At 44.6% G+C, this 17,384-nt stretch overlaps 2 protein-coding genes across 2 annotated transcripts in view; one reads left to right on the forward strand and one right to left on the reverse strand.

Moving 5' to 3' along the window:
• Positions 1-965: 965 nt before the first annotated feature.
• On the forward strand, positions 966-11,948 carry LOC102113052 (5-hydroxytryptamine receptor 5A-like). Its single transcript, XM_005519956.3, has 2 exons — positions 966-1,925; positions 8,651-11,948. Exons 1-2 carry the CDS (start codon positions 1,152-1,154, stop codon positions 8,981-8,983), a joined length of 1,107 nt encoding a protein of 368 aa, XP_005520013.1. The 5' UTR covers positions 966-1,151; the 3' UTR covers positions 8,984-11,948.
• A 1,286-nt stretch (positions 11,949-13,234) lies between these two features.
• CCDC93 (CCC complex scaffolding subunit CCDC93) overlaps positions 13,235-17,384 on the reverse strand; it is a 33,749-nt gene continuing 29,599 nt past the window's right edge. Inside the window, exons 20-23 of the mRNA XM_005519625.2 lie at positions 17,312-17,349; positions 16,348-16,432; positions 15,587-15,700; positions 13,235-14,387 (exon numbers count right to left, since the gene is read on the reverse strand). Coding sequence (XP_005519682.1) covers positions 14,334-14,387; positions 15,587-15,700; positions 16,348-16,432; positions 17,312-17,349 — 291 coding nt within the window. The 3' untranslated portion in view covers positions 13,235-14,333. The remainder of the gene's footprint in view (positions 14,388-15,586; positions 15,701-16,347; positions 16,433-17,311; positions 17,350-17,384) is intronic.

Genomic DNA, 17,384 nt, shown 5'->3' on the forward strand with positions numbered 1-17,384 from the left:
AAAAGCACCACAAAGTACCAAACATCCAGATGGAAAGATGACATTCCCTTGTATTCACTGTTAATCCTACTGTCCGTCTCCAAACCCTTGGTCACATATTTGCTTATTTTAAGAGCAATGAAATGGTTGGTGAGGGAACGTGGCAGGAAGGGGCTGAGAAGAGGGTATCCCATACCCTCAGGGGGTGCATGGGGAGAAGGGGGTGTCTCGTCACCACCTGCTTCTATGCGGACACAAATGATTGCTGTCCACTCGGCCCTGGTGAGGCCACGTCTGAGCACTGTGTCCAAATCTGGGCTCCTCCGTACAAGAAAGGCAGGGAGCTGCTGGAGAAAGTACAGCAGAAGCCACAAAGATGATGCAGGGTCTGGAGCATCCCTCTTATGTGGAGAGACTGCAGGAGCTGGGCCTGTTTAGTCTGAAGAAGACAAGACTGAGAGGGGATCTCATTAACGCACATTAAGATCTCAAAGACAGATGCCAAGATGGTGCCAGACTCTTTTCAGTGGTGCCTAGCGACAGGACAAAGAGTTATGGCCACAAACTAAAACACAAGAAATTTAACCTCAACCTGAGGAAGAACTTTACACTGAGGGTGGCAGTGGACTAAAAGCTGCCCAGGGAGGGCGTGGAGTCTCCCTCTCCGGAGACATTCCAAACCCACCTGGCCATGTTCCTGTGACACCTGCACGCGTTGACTCTGCCTGGGCAGGGCGGTGGGACGGCACGATGTCCAGAGGTCCCTTCCAGCCGCGCGTCCCTCCCCTCAGGGGCCCGGGGCAGCAGCCGGGGAGGCCGCGCCTCCCGCCGCCCCTCACGGAGCGGCCGCGCCTCCCGCCGCCCCCGAGGCGGCCGCTGGGGCGGAGCGGCAGCGGCGGTGCCGCCCGCCCGCCCTCGTTGCCCGTGCGGGAGCCCCGCCGCGCCTCCCTCCCTTCTCCAGGCTGCCTCCCTTCTGCAGCCGCCCGGGATGGGCGTGCGGAGCGGCGGGCGGGAGCCGCGGGCAGCACTGGGGCGGCGACACATGGCGGGCGGCCGCTGAGCGGAGGCGCGTCCCGGTGCGGGGCTCTCGCTCTCCGGCAGGGGGGCTGGGGCAGTGCCGGCGGCCTGGGAAGGGGCAGCAGTGAGGGGTCCTGTGAGCCCTGGTCCCGGGCATGGCGGAGAGCCTGAGCCCCTGCTCCCCACGGGGCCAGTGCCAGCCCAGCATGGGCGCCAACACCTCGTCCGCCAGCGTGGACGCCAACGCCTCCTCCTCGGTGGTGGGCGGCAGCGCGTGGAGGGGCCGGGAGCCCTTCTCCGTCTTCACCGTCCTCATCCTGACCCTGCTGGTGCTCCTGACCGTGGCCACCTTCCTCTGGAACCTGCTGGTGCTGGCGACCATCCTGCGAGTGAAGGCCTTCCACCGGGTGCCCCACAACCTGGTGGCCTCCACGGCGGTGTCGGACGTGCTGGTGGCGGCCCTGGTGATGCCGCTGAGCCTGGTGAAGGAGCTGTCGGCCGGGCGGCGGTGGCGGCTGGGCCGGGAGCTGTGCCTCGTGTGGGTGTGCTTCGACGTGCTGTGCTGCACGGCCAGCATCTGGAACGTGACTGCCATCGCCCTGGACCGCTACTGGTCCGTCACCCGGCAGCTGCAGTACACGCTGCTCGCCCGCCGCCGCATCTCCAATGTCATGATCGCTCTCACCTGGCTGCTCTCCGCCGCCATCTCCCTCGCCCCGCTCCTGGGCTGGGGCGAGACCTACAGCCCCGAGCAGGAGCGCTGCCAGCTCAGCCAGGACCCGTCCTACACCATCGTCTCCACGGGCGGGGCGTTCTACCTGCCCCTCTGCGTGGTGCTCTTCGTCTACTGGAAGATCTACAAGGCGTCCAAGTTCCACATGGGGGGCCGCAGGAGGAACGCCGTGGCGCCCCTGCCCGAGGCTGCCCAGGTAAGGCTGGACAAGGGGAGGGAGCCCCTGCTGCTCCCCCAGGCACTGCCATCCTGCTTCTCGCCAGCTCCCGGCCCACACCCCTGCCATGATGGGTTCGGAGCAGCGAGAAGGCTGCGAGGTGCCCGGGGGCTCCCCAGTGAGTTTAACTTTGTCACAGGCTGGACGTGAGCAGTAGTTAGCCAGCCAAAAAGTGCAGCTCCTGGAGAAGAGCTTTATTCTCTTTTTTTCCTTGTGTGATATAAGAGTAAGGGGCAGGTGCATTCACTGCCAGTCGAGAGAGACTTTTGAAAATTGTCTCTTTGTTTTGAATTTGCCGTTCCTTGGGGTTTTTTTCCTCCTTACGTTTATTTATAGCGTTGGTGGAGTAAAAAAAGGCATAAACAGATCCCCAGGTCCTGTACCGAGATAAATGCACATTTATCTACAGCACAGACTCTGTGTGTTTGAATAGATTTTGGTAAGCAAATTACGCACTATACACAATATATATATATATGCACATATTGATGTGTTTGGGCTATTTTACCTTCAGTACTGCTCACTGCCTAATGTTGAAGCAATGAGCAATCGTTTCTGGTTTAAAATCACCTGCTGGCTTCAAAACCATGTTCTTCTTATCCCAAAGATTGTCTGTAATGCTGCAGTGCCCTAGCCATTTGGGAGATCTCGTTCATTTTGGGGATACGCCTTGCTGACAGGAATGCTGTGTCCCTTCAGAAGAGTTGGGGTTGGCTCCTTCTGCCCCATAAGTGAGGCTTCTCTGCATGATGCTGCTGTCACCCATTCCATGCCTCCACCGTGCTTGGCTGTGAACTTTCCTTGCTTTCTGTCACATACTCTTACTCTCACTCCTACCAGTCTTTATGTTTTTTGTGATTGCACGTTGCACTTCCTAAGCCCAGTCCCTTCCCAGTAGCCAAAGATGAGCTGTGTGGATGTTAGGGATACCTACAGAGAACATTTCCACTGGGGCTAATCCTCATGGAATGGGGCGGAGCCTCATTCCCCTGCAAAATCCTGTCTTTGCTTTGGAGTCAAGGAAGCTCATTATTATGGTGACAAGTAAGAGTCTGGAGGTTGTGTTCCCAGCTTCTTGCAAGAAATAACAGCACTGGCAATCACATGTGATTAGACTCGCAGATTTGAATCAGAGTATCTTGAAGATACTTTTAATATATATTGATTTATGAAGGTATCTTCTATGGAAAAGCAAAGCGTTTCTTAGAAAAGTTAAGACTTTTTTTTCATACTGATCTTCAGCCCCTAGTCTGCACCAAATTTCTTTGAAATGGTGTTAAGTATGATGAAAGTATTGCTTGGAATTAATGTATAATCTCTTCAAGCACAAAAGCCAGCTGATGATTTGTAGTGCTTTTGCGTGCTCTGTCTTTTACATACACACATACCCATACAGGACTAACTGTTTGGAATCTAAAATTCTGGGAAGGGAAATGAGCTGAGGCATTGCTGCTCAAGGCAGTTGAGAGACACATCACATGGCAGTTTTAGCAAGACACAGTCTGGCTGCAAATTGTCAAAGTTCTGTCTGCAAGAGGCCCTGCGTGGGCCCAGCACGGCTGCCAGGTGAGTGCAACGTCTTGGGGCTGCTTTAGGCTGCACTGGCTAAAGGGCTCTGGGGGAGTGAGCTAAACATCCATTTTGGAGGGGTTATATAATACCAGCAAATGCTTAAGCCTTTGCTTGAGTAGATCTTCTTTCTCATATTGGTGTGATTGACATATTAAATTCTCCTAAAAGGGATTCTTGAATCTGCAATTGGTGTGTAGTGACAACTTCTTCCGTTGTCCCAGCAGCTCTGTTTGCTGACTTAAATTAAAAGACTTCTGATTCAGATGCCAACTTGACTCCTCACCTGAAGGAAGAGCTGATGCTGCACATGTGTACATTAAATGAACTTGTGGATCAAGCGAGCTGGCATTCAGGGTGCATTTCTTTTTTTCTTTCTAAATTAAGGTACCGATATTTACATAGCAAGTGTTATCCTGATCCTTTTTAAGCTTGTGGTAGTATGATCCGTCACATCCACAGGAGGAGTAGCAGTTCCCCAGTGAATTCTGGAGGGGAATCTTCACACACATCCTACTGTTCTTTGGCAAAACCCTGTTGTTTTTTTAACATGCAAACACGAAGGTAACATTGCCAAGCTTTGCCTCTCTGCATGCAGTGGGGATCAGGCTGTCAGCATCAGCTCTCTCCTCTCTGTTGGGGCAAATTCAGTTCTGCTTCTTGTGGTTTGCCCATAAAATCATTCTTACTTTCCCTTTCTTTCTCCCTTGATGTCTCTCCTTCCTGTACTTTCTTCCATGTCCATTCTCAGAGAATGCTCACCTGTCATACTCACCCTGGCAACAGTTTCCTTCTGTCACTGTGACTGGATATCAATTCCCCTCTGCATCTATGTCAGTTCTTACTCCAGGTGCCCTGCACCAGTTGATCTGAGGAATATTAGTGGGTTTTTTTTGGCAGACAGTGCCAAAGGCTGGCAGTGCTTCCTAGTCTGGAGGTGAGCAATAACAGCAGGGATCTCTGCTGGGAAAGATGTCTGTGTTGCACTCAGGAATGAGCTGTCAGGCAGTGTCAGGGCTGCAGTCCACGGCCTGAGGTACAGCCAACTGGTTAATTCTGCCAAAACTAAGGACAGAAAAGGTCAGATGCCTTGATAAAACCGTGCACAAAGTGGAGCAGTGAGGGTGGTACCTTGATGTTTGTCAGCCAACAGAGTCAGGCACCAAAGTGCTTTGCAGGTTGTCCCTATATATAAGTACATATAAATATATATATATATATATAAAATGGTTTGGGTTTTTTTTTTTTTCACAGAGAACGGGCATATCTTTGAAACTGGGCATTGGCATACGTACCTTATGCTCCTGTACTCTTAGAGCTGCAGAACAGAATAGTTACAGAATAACTATTTCGAGTCATTCTTTGGTTAAAATTTTGCTTTTGTTGCTGAAAAATACTTTTCAAAACCTTTGAAAAAATTTGGGTGAGAGATGGACATGAAACATCTGAGATGCTTCAGGTTTTAATGAGAGCTTGGTTTTTTGCTTTCCTTTGAAATAAAATAATTGCCAAATTTGGATCCTAAATTAAGCTGGTGCTTTTATAATTATTTCTTTGCCAATTATGAAACTCCCTGAAAAGTGAATTCTGCAGGCAACACTGATGTGAGTGACCCTCATTAAAAATCTAGTGACATACCATCACTGACAGAGAGCTATGCTCTGTCACACCTTGTTGACAGCAGGCAATAATTCTCTCTCTGAACAGTCCAATTGAAATAAATGAGACTGCTTGAAAAACAGCAGATACTGCTGGATAGTGCCCTTTTAAATCAATGAAATCCCTTGTAGCATAGGGATAGCCCAGCAAAACCAAGGATGATGGGATCTGAATGTCTGCATAACTTACATGTAGCAGTGGCAAAATCAGGTTTAAATTTTCATGTGAGGAGTTAAAAACCAAGTTCTGTTGATGACTGGTGGAGGTTTTGTTGGGATTTTTTTAGTTTATTCCACCCCTCTCAAAATACTTATATAGTGTATAAAAACATTAGGCATGATCCAAACCTTAGAGTTTTGTGAGAGTCCTTCCCACTTTGGATAACATCTGGTCCCAGAGCTCCAGAGGTGATGTGTTGTTCTGCATCTTGGCCCATTCAGCTTCTCCAACTCACTTAAGCAGTCAGGACAATGTGGGAGAGAATACAGGTTCTTCTTTTCTGAAGGGGTCACGGGCTTTTTATTTCTTATTTCTGTCTCTGTATAAGTAGGAGAGATGGGTCAGGAAACAAAGTTCAGCTGTCCAGAAGAGTTGCCAAAAATGTCCAGAAAGGAGTGAGGCAGGAAGCAAAATGGAGTGGGTAGTGATTTCTTGGTAGAAATACAGAGTTAGTCCTGCTTACAGCAGAAGAAAATCCTGTGAGAGAATGTGGGTGTTCTCCCTGTCAAATGAACTGTTTGTCATGTTGGTGGAGCATCCAAGAGAGTATAGACATTTCTGTTTTGATCCTTTGTTGTGCATTTAGCTTCTTGTGTTCTTGTTCAAAGAGCAAGAAGTGTGCCAGGGCTGCACTGAGGCAGTAATGACCTTTGCTGAACCGCACTGTGATAGGCAAGCTCTGAAATTGTGGTGCTAAACCAGATTTGATTGATGTTTATCATCTTTACTGTTGTTTTGTTATTGCAGACCCTGCAGGTGCAGGACAAACACAGAGTACCTGCCACAAAGGACCAGTAATAATAATCATTAAAGCAATAAGGAACATTTTAAGTCAAGGGATTTTGTCAGAAGCTCCTTGGTTGTATGTTTTCTGTGATATTCTAGGAACACAGGACAGCTCTGGGAACAGGTAGCCATTTAGGAGTAGTAATTTACTGGGTACAGACAAACAGAAGAGTATTGAACTGTAATTGCTGATCAATGTACAGAAGAATGAATTCTGGAACTAAAACCAAATTCCTTTGTGACTGTAGAAGGATTTGTACTTGAGCTCATTTCCTTCATTTAATCTCTTTATTATTCCCACAGAACAGCAGTCATCTCTGCACTTCTCACAGCCTGTTGTCCTGGAAATAGCTGATTTCACGAGTTCAGAATTCTGGCCTCAGAGTAGCAGTCCTTTCATAGGAGCTATTTCCCCAGTGCTCCTCACTCGCAGCTCCTGGAGTGGTTCCTGGGCAGATGGAAGGAAATCTGTGCCCAAGGCAGAGTGTGCTGCTAGACACCGAGTGAGAGCAGTGTGCAACACTGCAGAGATGGCTCCAGCATAACCCAAGGCATCTCCATGGACTGCTCTGATTTAGTCTGTGACCACCTCTTCTGCTGTCACAGCTTGCTTGCTAGTGCTCAGTAGTAAGCCCAAAATGGGGATAACGGTTCTGTACTTGTCTTTTGTTCTGTGCGGTACAGGGATAAAGGTCAGCTGTTGTGACTTACATTGGGAACTGGAGTCGTGCAAAGCCTCTGAGACTGGCACTGGGAACTGCAGGTTTGGTACAGTTAGAGCTGCATTTAGTTCTAGCAAGTAATTTACAAAATGTACCATGATCTATTTTCACTTGCTGTTTTGTATTCAAAGGCCTGACCTAACAGCCTTCAGTAGGAGCTTCAGCAGGCTGTAAATGCAGGCTTCATTGTGGAAAACACCTGAGGACTGAGGCATCTTCTAGCAAAGGAAATGAAATAACTTCTTCTTACAATGTGTAATTAAGTGATAAAATAATTCACTGTCAGAATTTACTGCTAGTAAATTCTGCAATCAGAAGTAGGAGAAGGCTCTGATTTGATGATGGCACACAGCAAGCTCCATCTTTTGAGCAAGAGTTGAAGGTTAAATACAGTACCAAACTGTGCCTGATGCTCATGACAATGTCCTTTGTGTGGCTGTTCCCAAGAGGCACTTATGTAACTATTCCTCAGGGCTAAGACATAATCTTTCAGGGTTGCTTGTCACAGATTTGTCCTCGTGTCATACATTCATCCCTTTTTGCAGAGTGTGATTAAGGACGTGCAGAGCAAGTCCTTCTGCAGACAAATGGTGTGATCCTTGCTACATGAGGGGTGTCCCATTTTAATTGTCAGTACGGATGTGATTTTCATTTTCCTCCATTATTTGCCTGCACCTATAATCTGCAGTTCTGATGTTCTGCAGCCCTGTCTCGTGTCTGAGGGTGCAGACAGGGATATCCATCCTGAAGAGTGATTGTTCAGCCACTGACAGTGCTTCATTGTTTGAATTGCTGTGCTCATTCTGAGTAGAGTCCCTCCATCTATTACAAAGGTAGCACATGAATGTGGAATATGCAGCTAATTTAACAATGATCCATATTTGGAGTGCTGTCAAAGTCTTGCAGTGCCTGTGAATTATCACTCAGGCAAATTTTACAGCCTTAAACTGTTGCTTTTACTGCACTCTCTTCATAACTGTAGCACCTAGAAGACCTTTAATATCACAGGCACTTCAATCTTCAGATTCAGATCCCTAGGGAGTGTCTTCATCTGGTCAGACTCAAAGCACATGAGTAACTTCAGCCCAGAAGCTGTTTGCCCCAGAGCACTGTGCAGAGATGAGTGTCTTGCTCTTAGTGAGAGGAGACAAGCACTGTCGACAGCCTGGAGTAGCTGAAATTTTTTCCTCTCTCATATAACTTCTGCTGAAGCCAGAGTTTGAATTGAGGGCTAATTGAAATGGTGTTTTTCTGGCAATGGAGTAAGTACTTTCTGAGAAAATACAGAATCACAGAATGGTTTGACTTAGAAGGGACCTCTGGAGATCATCTAGTCCAAGGTCCCTGCTGAAGCAGTTCACCTAGAGCGGGTGTAAAGGCCGTGTAGCAGCATGAGTCTGGTGCAGGGATAGGCAGCAGGCACAGGCCTTTGTTAGCCTGCCTTAATAACCTGATTTCCCCCTAGGTATGAAGACTTCCAATAAAATAAACCGGAAAAGAATCCCACAACACACATGGCACCAGGTACTCTTTATTAAGCTCTGTTTGTCAGTAAGACTTGGCAGCTTTTCCAGTGTAACGAGAAGCCTGGTAACTTTGGCACTCTGGGGCATTTCATTTCTTTTAGCACGGAAGGAGTGGAGTTGGGGCCTTTTGTGGTAGGTGCACAGATGTTGTGCTGTCATTTAAAAGTAATACTTCACTCAAACAAACTGTCTTGGTAAGAAACTGTGTTTGCTTTTGTTTGAGGTGAAGGAAGCTTCTCAGGAACCACAGATGGTGTTTACAGCGCGTCGTGCAGCTATCACTTTCCAGACAGATGGAGAAACATGGAGAGAACAGAAAGAGAAAAAGGCAGCTCTGATGGTTGGCATCTTAATTGGAGTTTTTGTACTGTGCTGGATCCCTTTCTTCACCACAGAATTAATAAGTCCCCTCTGTTCCTGCAACATCCCGCCCGTCTGGAAAAGCATCTTTCTTTGGCTTGGCTACTCAAATTCTTTCTTTAATCCTCTCATTTATACAGCATTTAACAAAAATTATAACAATGCCTTCAAGAACCTTTTTGTAAAGCAAAGATAAAAGGAGACATAGAAGAGAAAATTATTATTGCATTATAGAAAGATTTCTTGAGGGAAACATTCCTGTGATATGTACAGTTTTCATGCACAAGAGCTACTTGAGGGGATTTAGGAGCAGTGAAAAAGAAGATGGAAGATGTCTGGATATAAACCTACTGAGAGTTTATAGTTCCCCCTTAGAAATACATATGTATTGTGCCAGGGCTTGGCAAAGAAGGTGGAGGCAGGGATGCCTCTCGTCTGCTCTTCAAATCATCATGGGAAGCGCTGTGTGTGTCCAGTGCTGCTGCTGTCACACCGAACACGGCTGATCCTGCCCAGCCAGCCCCGGGGCCGTGCTGGAGCTCTCCTCATTAGCAAAGGCACCACTGGGAGCTGCTAATTGAGCAATACTGACATGTTTGTGACATGGGCAGGATGCTGACTTTGGTTTTGAGGTTTATTTGGAAGGGAATAAACATGCTGCAGTCAATCAGTCCTTGAGTTGATGTGATATTAAAGTAGATGACCAAGCAGCTGAGAAACACATCCTGCCAGGATTGAGGGGCTGTGTGCTCTGCAAGCAGCAGGACTTGATAGGCAGGCCTGGTCAAACGGGGGTCAGCTGTGTCCCAAACACAAACAGGTCACAAACAGGGGTTAAGTGAAACTTTAGAGGCAAGTACAGAATTATTCAGAGCCCCTGAGATTGTGCTCTCACTGCTTGCAAAGGAGAATCTAGTGAGGATTTTTCACTTGTGTTGTCCTCTCACTCTGCCAGGCTCAGGCTCTCCCTGTTTAATGAAACCCAGGTGAGCTCAAGATAGAAACCAACGCCTCCAAGTGAATGAGGACTGTATGTATGGTTATTTCATGCTACCATAAAACTGAGCAGGCATCTGTGTTACAAACACCAGCCAGGATGTTCAGTCACACCGGTGTGCTGGCAGCAACACGTGGCTGCTTGGCAGTGCTAGGTGAGTGCCTGCACCGTGTCTGGGGCCCTTGCACCATAAATGTACTCATCAGCCTGGGTGAAGTCAACAATTTGTCAGCTGGCATCAACTTCCTCCTGCTGTAACAAAGGGGTAGATGCCATCAGGTCTGACTCCCCAAAACCCAAGCTTTAAATAGTTTTCCCAAGATCTGACAAACACCCCTGCCCCAACAATATATACATAAATAGTCTTATTTCCTTGCGTACTGCCAAGTCCATCTTGCTCCATATTTGTTTCCCTGGTGGGTTTTACTTCCTCCCCTGCTCTGAGTGGGAGAGCTGACAGCATCTCTGAGTATTTCTAGCATGGCAGCTTTTTACTGACACAGAGTCCCAGGAGACTTAAGAGAGCTTGGCTGCATCTCAGGAGCACAGTGTATGGTGAGGTCAGGCAGTGCTGTACCTCACACCTGCAGTGCTGTGACAGTCCAGTGTGACCTGCTGTGCCTGCAGCCACAGCCACCTGTGTGTCTTGCATTCCTGCAGAGGATACTTCTCTCAATTTCAGTGGGAATTCAGAAGTTTTAATAACCTAGAATTTCAAAAAGTTGTTAGATAATGACTCAGAATTAAATGCCAATTTAAATAACTTTCCCTTGTGACTCTCAACTTGCCTGCATATGGAATAGCTACCATTCAAACCAATGTTTGGTGGCTTAATTAAACCAGAAGGAAGGCACATATGTAAGAGAGTGAATGCTACTAAAACCTGCAGCCTCCTTCAGAACCACTGACATATTTTTCAAGTCAATTGAATTTTTTTTATGTAAGAGAGTCAGTCCTCTAAAACATTCAAAATTCAAACAGATGACATGGAAGGAGGAAATGCAGAGGTCATCTTGAGCTGGTGTTGAAAAGCATGTGGCACTCCTGAAGTTTCTGATAATCATGTTTTGGACAAATTTTAGTGCCGGTAGTCCCTCTCAGCCTGGTAAGCCAAGGCATTACTATCACACAAATCCAATGCCAGCCCTGGTGCCCTGGCCCATCCCAGTCTGGCTGCACATTGCAACTGACTGGAACAGCACCCGGCTCCAGTTCCAAAACCCTTCCCCAAAGCAAAACAGGCTGTGAAGGATCTTCTCCCATGGCTTGGCCTCTGGAACCTGGGAGAACACCACAGAGCTGCAAGGCCCCTGTGCAGTTCCTGCAGCTGCACACGTGCAGGGCATTGCTGCAGACACTGACCTGCAGCAGAGTACCTTCAGCAAGCGGGAGAGCTGCAGCAGGGCACTGACACAGCCCTCCTCCTCCTCAAGGATGAATTTAGCTCCCCTGGGAGGCGAGGCTGGGCCTCTGGAATTTTGCTGTGAGAAGTTCTGAAGATAAGCAGCCAGTGCTCTGCCCACCCAAGCATCTGTGCCAGCAGTGAGTGTTCCAGTGACAGGCTCACACAGCCGGCCCCGGCCTCCGTACACACCCAGAGCGACGAGAGGCAAGCAGAGCTTTCATTTCATTACAGTGGCTTTAGAAAGCTCTTAACAAAATCAACTTCCCACACTGGCTCTAAATGCAGACTACATTCAGAAGAGCAGCAGCACATAGTTGGAATTTAAAATTCTGGTTTTTAATCACAGCTTACTGTGGAGCAAAGAAAATACGTTATCAGTGGTTGTTGCCTAACCTGCTGGATGCTCCCATACCAAGCTAAATGACAGTATCTTGACTATCCAAACAGAAAAAAAAAATGAAAATCAGGTATTCTGAAGGGACATCATTTGTCTTAGATGTTATTGTAATTTATTTCCCCAACACAAGCTGCCAATTTGGAGTACACAATCATCTCTGCTTGTAAGCAGTGGACTACTAGTTTTAAACTCTTATTTCCTGACACTGGATTTCCTCCTAGAAAAACTTACTGGAAAAAAACCTATTGGAGCCCATTGCTCAGCAGAAGCAATGCTCAGATTGTTGCACCCTGCAACAAGGCTCTGATAATCCTGCAGCAGCTGTGCTATGGGAGCCCAGAGTGTGCAGAAATTAAAGTGTTTTGGAAGATGAGTGTGAGGAGACAATTCTAATAACCCTAATAAAGAAATTAAGTTTTGCTGCAAGTCCTGTAAATGTTACTTTACAAGCCTGGTAGCACCAAATGAATTCAGGGCAAGACCTTTCTCTTTCAACAAGGAAATCCAGCAATACTGAAGAAAAAATCTGAGAAAGTCTCAATTTCTCACTTGCAATCAGTTGAGATGGAGATTTAAGGCAGATTCTCCTTGCTGTTTGTTCCTCCCCAGGTATGAGGAGAAATGGCACCCAACACATAGAACCTGTGCTGGAAAGCAAGGAACAGCTGCTGGAACTGCTTTCACACCCTCACCAGCCTCCTTCCTTCTCCTTTCCACATGGGCCTCACACCAAAGCTAGTGGCTATCAGCCCTGGGCTCCATCTACAACAGTCAGTTATGCTCTGATTTATCCTTTGTGAGCAACAACTGCATCTTCACAAACCTCAGATTTATATCTTAGTCAAAATCACAAGCTCCTAGTTAGAGCAACAGATCTCACATTTTTACATTCCTTGTGGAAGTTTTCAGGTTACTGTGCTTGTAGCAGGTAAGCAGGAATTTTAACATTATACTGAACAAATAATCACATCATTTATTCTACATGCAAATTCATTATTTACCATACCTAGGAAATTTTGCTTGATGCTAAAAAGCAATCATGATTAAAATTACAAATCCCAAACTGAAATGCCCATTCAAGTTATATTTTAGCGTTTCATGGTACACAAACACAGCACAGCTTGAATTCCCAAGTAGGTCTCCTTGGTGCCAAAGCTGAGTTAAGAAAGAAAGAGTATTACGGTTTTTATAGAGGGCAAAGTTTGTAGACAGAAATAATGCCTCCCAATATCAAAGCTGACTACAGGAAGTCTACAAGCAGCACTCAGTGCAGGTTTCCTTCTTTGAAGGAATGCTAAACATAAATTTTTCCTTCTTTGAAGGGACGGAATCTGATTTTGCCTTTGATATTTTGCTAGCCCTGGGCAGACTGACTTTTTGAACAGATGCAAGAGGAGCAGCCCAAATCTATTTCCTCACTAACCAGTGTGGGGGAGTGAGGTTCCAGCTTGCTCAGTGGGAAGGTTTTCTTTCTGTTTGTGCTGAAGGAACAGGACATCACGAAAACAGTGACTTATCTGACTATGGACACGATTCATCTTTTAATGCACTTATAATTCAAGAGCCTGGGAAAGCTTCCAAGGCAAGTGCCACCTTAAAAATACGATAGCAGAATGCCACTGGATCCCAAACATTCTTTATTTTATATTCACTGCCATAGAAAGTAATCGAACAGCACTGTCATCAGTGTCAGTGGGAAAAGAAGTAACATGAGTTTTCTTCTCCTGAAGATGTCATGTACATTAAGAAGTCAGTCCAAAATCCTGATGTTAAGTACAAAAAGCAACTGTTTGAATTATAAAATACTGTATATACAGATATAAAAATGTCTCAGAAAGTGTCCCACAAAGTTTCTGAACTTTCAAAAGCAAATCTTCAGCAGGGTAAGTAGGTTGTTGTCTTCAAAGGTGAGCATCAGTTCATTAGAGCAGAATGTCTCAATCTTTATCTTCCTATATTACAGGTGACAGACTTGGATTTTCATCCCAGCCAGGGATAACATTGTGATCCTAGTATTAAGGTGTTTTTTCCTGGAGCTATTAATTTAACAAGCACACTCTCTATATATAAAACTGAAATTTCAAAGAAATTTATACAACAGCTAGACTTTATAAAAATATAGATCTATAATTTTACACCAGGAATTATCCAAGGTAAGTTTTCATTTTCTTAGCCATTAGAAATTAATTGTTATCCTTTGGAATCTTATCTATGGCTAGAGTGTAAACTAAAATAATGTGAAGTTACTAGCTGGTAAAGCGAGTTTGAAGAATCTCATTCTGTGGGGTTTTTTTGGGCCAAAATTAGCAAACTACTGCATTCTGCAGTGCTCATCCTGTGGGGTGGTGGACATATTACACAGTACATGTAAACTTATTCCAAAATTTTCACCTAATTCAGCATTGAAACCCAAATAAAAATCATTCCCACTGTCCTTACTGTAGAAAGAAAAACCAATCCCAAACACAAATAAATAAAACTAGACAGTATTTCTATTTTGCTGTACTGTGTTAAGTCTTTACTGTGTAGTGGAGGCAATAAAGAATAATACAGCCATGGGATGAGGGAATGTAAACTGAACACATACTGGAAAAACCAGACTTTTACAGCTGTGTGTATATATATTTTATATATATATATCTATATATATCTATATATATACATCTACATTGCAGTTATAACTGTCACCTCACAAAAGAGATTCAATGGACTGAACAATCTTGTACAAACTTCCCAGCTGGAGTTCTTCAGGAAGAACTGGCTTTCAGCTTGGACAGCAGCATTTCATTCTTGCGGCATTCCTGTTAACAGAGAGCAAACACGTAAGGAGGAATTGCTCTTAACACTGCTACCTGTAGCTGCTCATCAACAGAACCAAACCTTTCCTTTCATTTTGAAACATCTCCAGGATCCAATACAGCCTAAAATGACGAGCTGAAGATAATTCTGATTCATCCATAATGTTACTCCAGTGGCAACATTCATTAAACTTTATGACATGCAAGCCTGAAGGACTGCTGCTTGACCTCCCATCTAAAGTTGTTACATGTAGCTAAAGCAAATTCAGCTTTTTACTTTTAAATAGAATAAATGTGAAATGGAGATTACTTGTAGGTGATCTGGAACCTCACAGGACAGCTTGCAAAAGAGTCAGTGCTCAGGGAACAACTCTCGGTCAGGAAATATATTTACATAAGCACACCTGTGTTCAGTACCACAATCATGAATTCTTTTATTTTTAAGGGTAGCAGAGTTGAGGAGAAATTCCCTCATATGGCAATGGAAGAAAAATAGATAGAAAAACCTAAAAATAAATCTACCTAAATTCTCCAAGTAGGATATAAAATTCTGTATGTCAGACAAGTACCTAAACAGGCCCTGTCATTCTGCCAGAGTACACTGAAACAGGAAAGAACTGTCTCAGAACAAAGCAGGAGTAATTACACAAAGATGTTTTTCCTTGAACATATGAAGCCAAATGACAATTTTGCCTGCAGCATTCCTGTTCATTCATTCATTCATTCATTCATTCATTTTTGTGGAGACAGCAAGTAACAGAAGTCCATGATGATTAAAAGCTTGGGAAAGGCTAAATCAATGAAGTGTTATATAGTGCTTTCACAGTCATTAGGCAACAAGGCTGGTTCCTTGAAGATTAATGACCAAGACCCTGCATTTCCTCCTTATTCACACATATTTCCACACCCCTCTTTGTTCCAATACCTAACTACTCATAATCTTCAAAAGATTCCACTTGAAAACCTAAATATACCACTTGCTTGGTAACCTGTAACATGGAGAGGTGCCAGTCTAGCAGTGAAAGAACTCCCAGAATCAAATTCAGAGTCCAAGATTCACATGGAGAAAATGACCAAGATACATCATGAACATGGTGTGATAAGCATCCTATCAGGAAATCTTGTGCATATATTAATGCACAAGTCACATCAAAATGGGTCACTGAACACATGACATCTGAACATAGCAAAAGTGTTCTTACCTCTTTAAATTCTTTCACTGTTTTGAAGTAAAGCCTCTGTTTCTCTAGAAGCTCTAAGTATTCATCGTTCAACTGGTCTCTTCTCATTTTGTTTTCTTGCTTCTTCTTTTCCATCTGTTGGTGTGTAGGAAGGGTAAGAGATCATGAGATACACATGGACATACTGCATTAAGAACAACTATCTATAACACGCAATGGGAGAGAGATACTTCATAAATTATACCCCTGGCTCATGCTTGAAATGCAATGAACATTTAGATCAGCTCTTAAAAATTAAAAGCCCAGTGCTGAAGTCTCAGTACCAGTGGCACTGGACGTGCAGGTGGAGGTGCAGGTTGGGACTCTGAGGTGCTGCTGACCCTCTTCAGCAGCAGAAAGCAGTTTAAGTCGGCTCCCACAGTCTGAGAAACCCTGTGCCTGAAGTGCAGGTCTGACTGCACCCACACAGTCCAAATGGAAGAGTTCTCACTGATTTCAGTGGCATTCAGCTGTCTCAGGCATTAAATCACTACACTTCCAGTAAAGAAGTTGAGGGGTATAAGATTCCTGTCAGGACAGAGGTGTTATAACACCTCTGTCATACTCTATTCATTGACATTTAGAGGTGAGAAGTTTCTGATGAATTGAAAAGAAATAATACTTGTTAGTTGCTTGTCTAATTTGCACCTAATACAGTGGATCTTTCTACCCACAATTATTATCCAAGAGGCTTTGCTGAGATAATTTCCAGCTTCTAGCAAAGAAAGTGAGAGGAGTCAGACCTTCATTCGATTCTGTTTGATGCCTTCTACAATCTGCTCCATCTGCCGCAAAAACTGTTCCCGGGATCCGGATGACGCCATGGCTCTGGAAAGAAGAAAATGGAACACCTGACAGGGATGTGGGACACCATGTCTCAGCTGCAGCTGTCTTGCCCATCTACCCATGTCCAAAATTCTCACTGCTTAGTGTTCTGTGTAAAAATTCATCCTTTTAATCACTGGTACCACAATGCAGCTCCTCAGCTGGTGTAAGCTACCAAAGAGGTGGGCACAGAGAGCTCAGAGCCCATCACAGGTGTTCTCCCTGTCAGCTCAAGTCTCTTCCTTGCTCTCGTGTCTTCTACACAAATCAATTGCTAATAACTAAATAAAAACATAATTTTTAAGAAAAGCCTCTGTTGTGAATAGTAAGGTGAAGAGAGGTCTAGGAGAACAGCAAATGTATAAAATAATTTCACACTGAAATAGGGAAAGCCTAGAAGTTGTTTTAGACCTCAAAATCATTAGAGAAAACTAAACACTGGCTGATTCACAGACTAATAGTTGACCATGAACGTCCAAGGCAACTGCAATTTTATCTGGACTTCACACTTGTAAACACAGAGGTAGTTTATAATAAACATGTCTGAAATATGTCCCAGTCTAATATTTTGTACATAATGTAATGACCACAACTCCACAAAAAGGAGGAAAATATTTAAATTAATTCCAGGAAAATTATGACTGAATTATGACTAAAGAGTCAAATATTAAAAACATATGTTGGCTATGAAAGTTATGTAATTCCAAGTCTGTGATTCCCCAAACTTGTTTAAACAGAGTTAATAAACTATTCTATAAAACAGTTTATGACTATAAATTCTTCTAAGAAATTTTTGTTCTCTATAACTGATGCCCACTCCCATTTGTCCAACCAACTCTACCACTCTTTGCAACTATTAAGAGATAAGGAACCATAACTTACTGGTGGAAGTTGTCATGGATAGAGTTCAGTAAGTTAACCTGTGAATTGGAAAGAAAAAAAGAAAATACACACT

This window comes from Pseudopodoces humilis, chromosome 8 (genome assembly GCF_049639895.1).
Source record: "Pseudopodoces humilis isolate 2021_Gansu_Grassland_sample_001 chromosome 8, ASM4963989v1, whole genome shotgun sequence".
In the NCBI taxonomy this organism is placed as follows: Eukaryota; Metazoa; Chordata; class Aves; order Passeriformes; family Paridae; genus Pseudopodoces; species Pseudopodoces humilis.

Bases quoted from the DNA above. Each gene is read 5' to 3' on its own strand.
- LOC102113052 (XM_005519956.3), top strand. From the start codon at position 1,152: ATGGCGGAGAGCCTGAGCCCCTGCTCCCCACGGGGCCAGTGCCAGCCC. The intron at 1,926-8,650 runs GTAAGGCTGGAC...CTTTTGTTTGAG, and splicing joins CCCTGCCCGAGGCTGCCCAG to GTGAAGGAAGCTTCTCAGGA.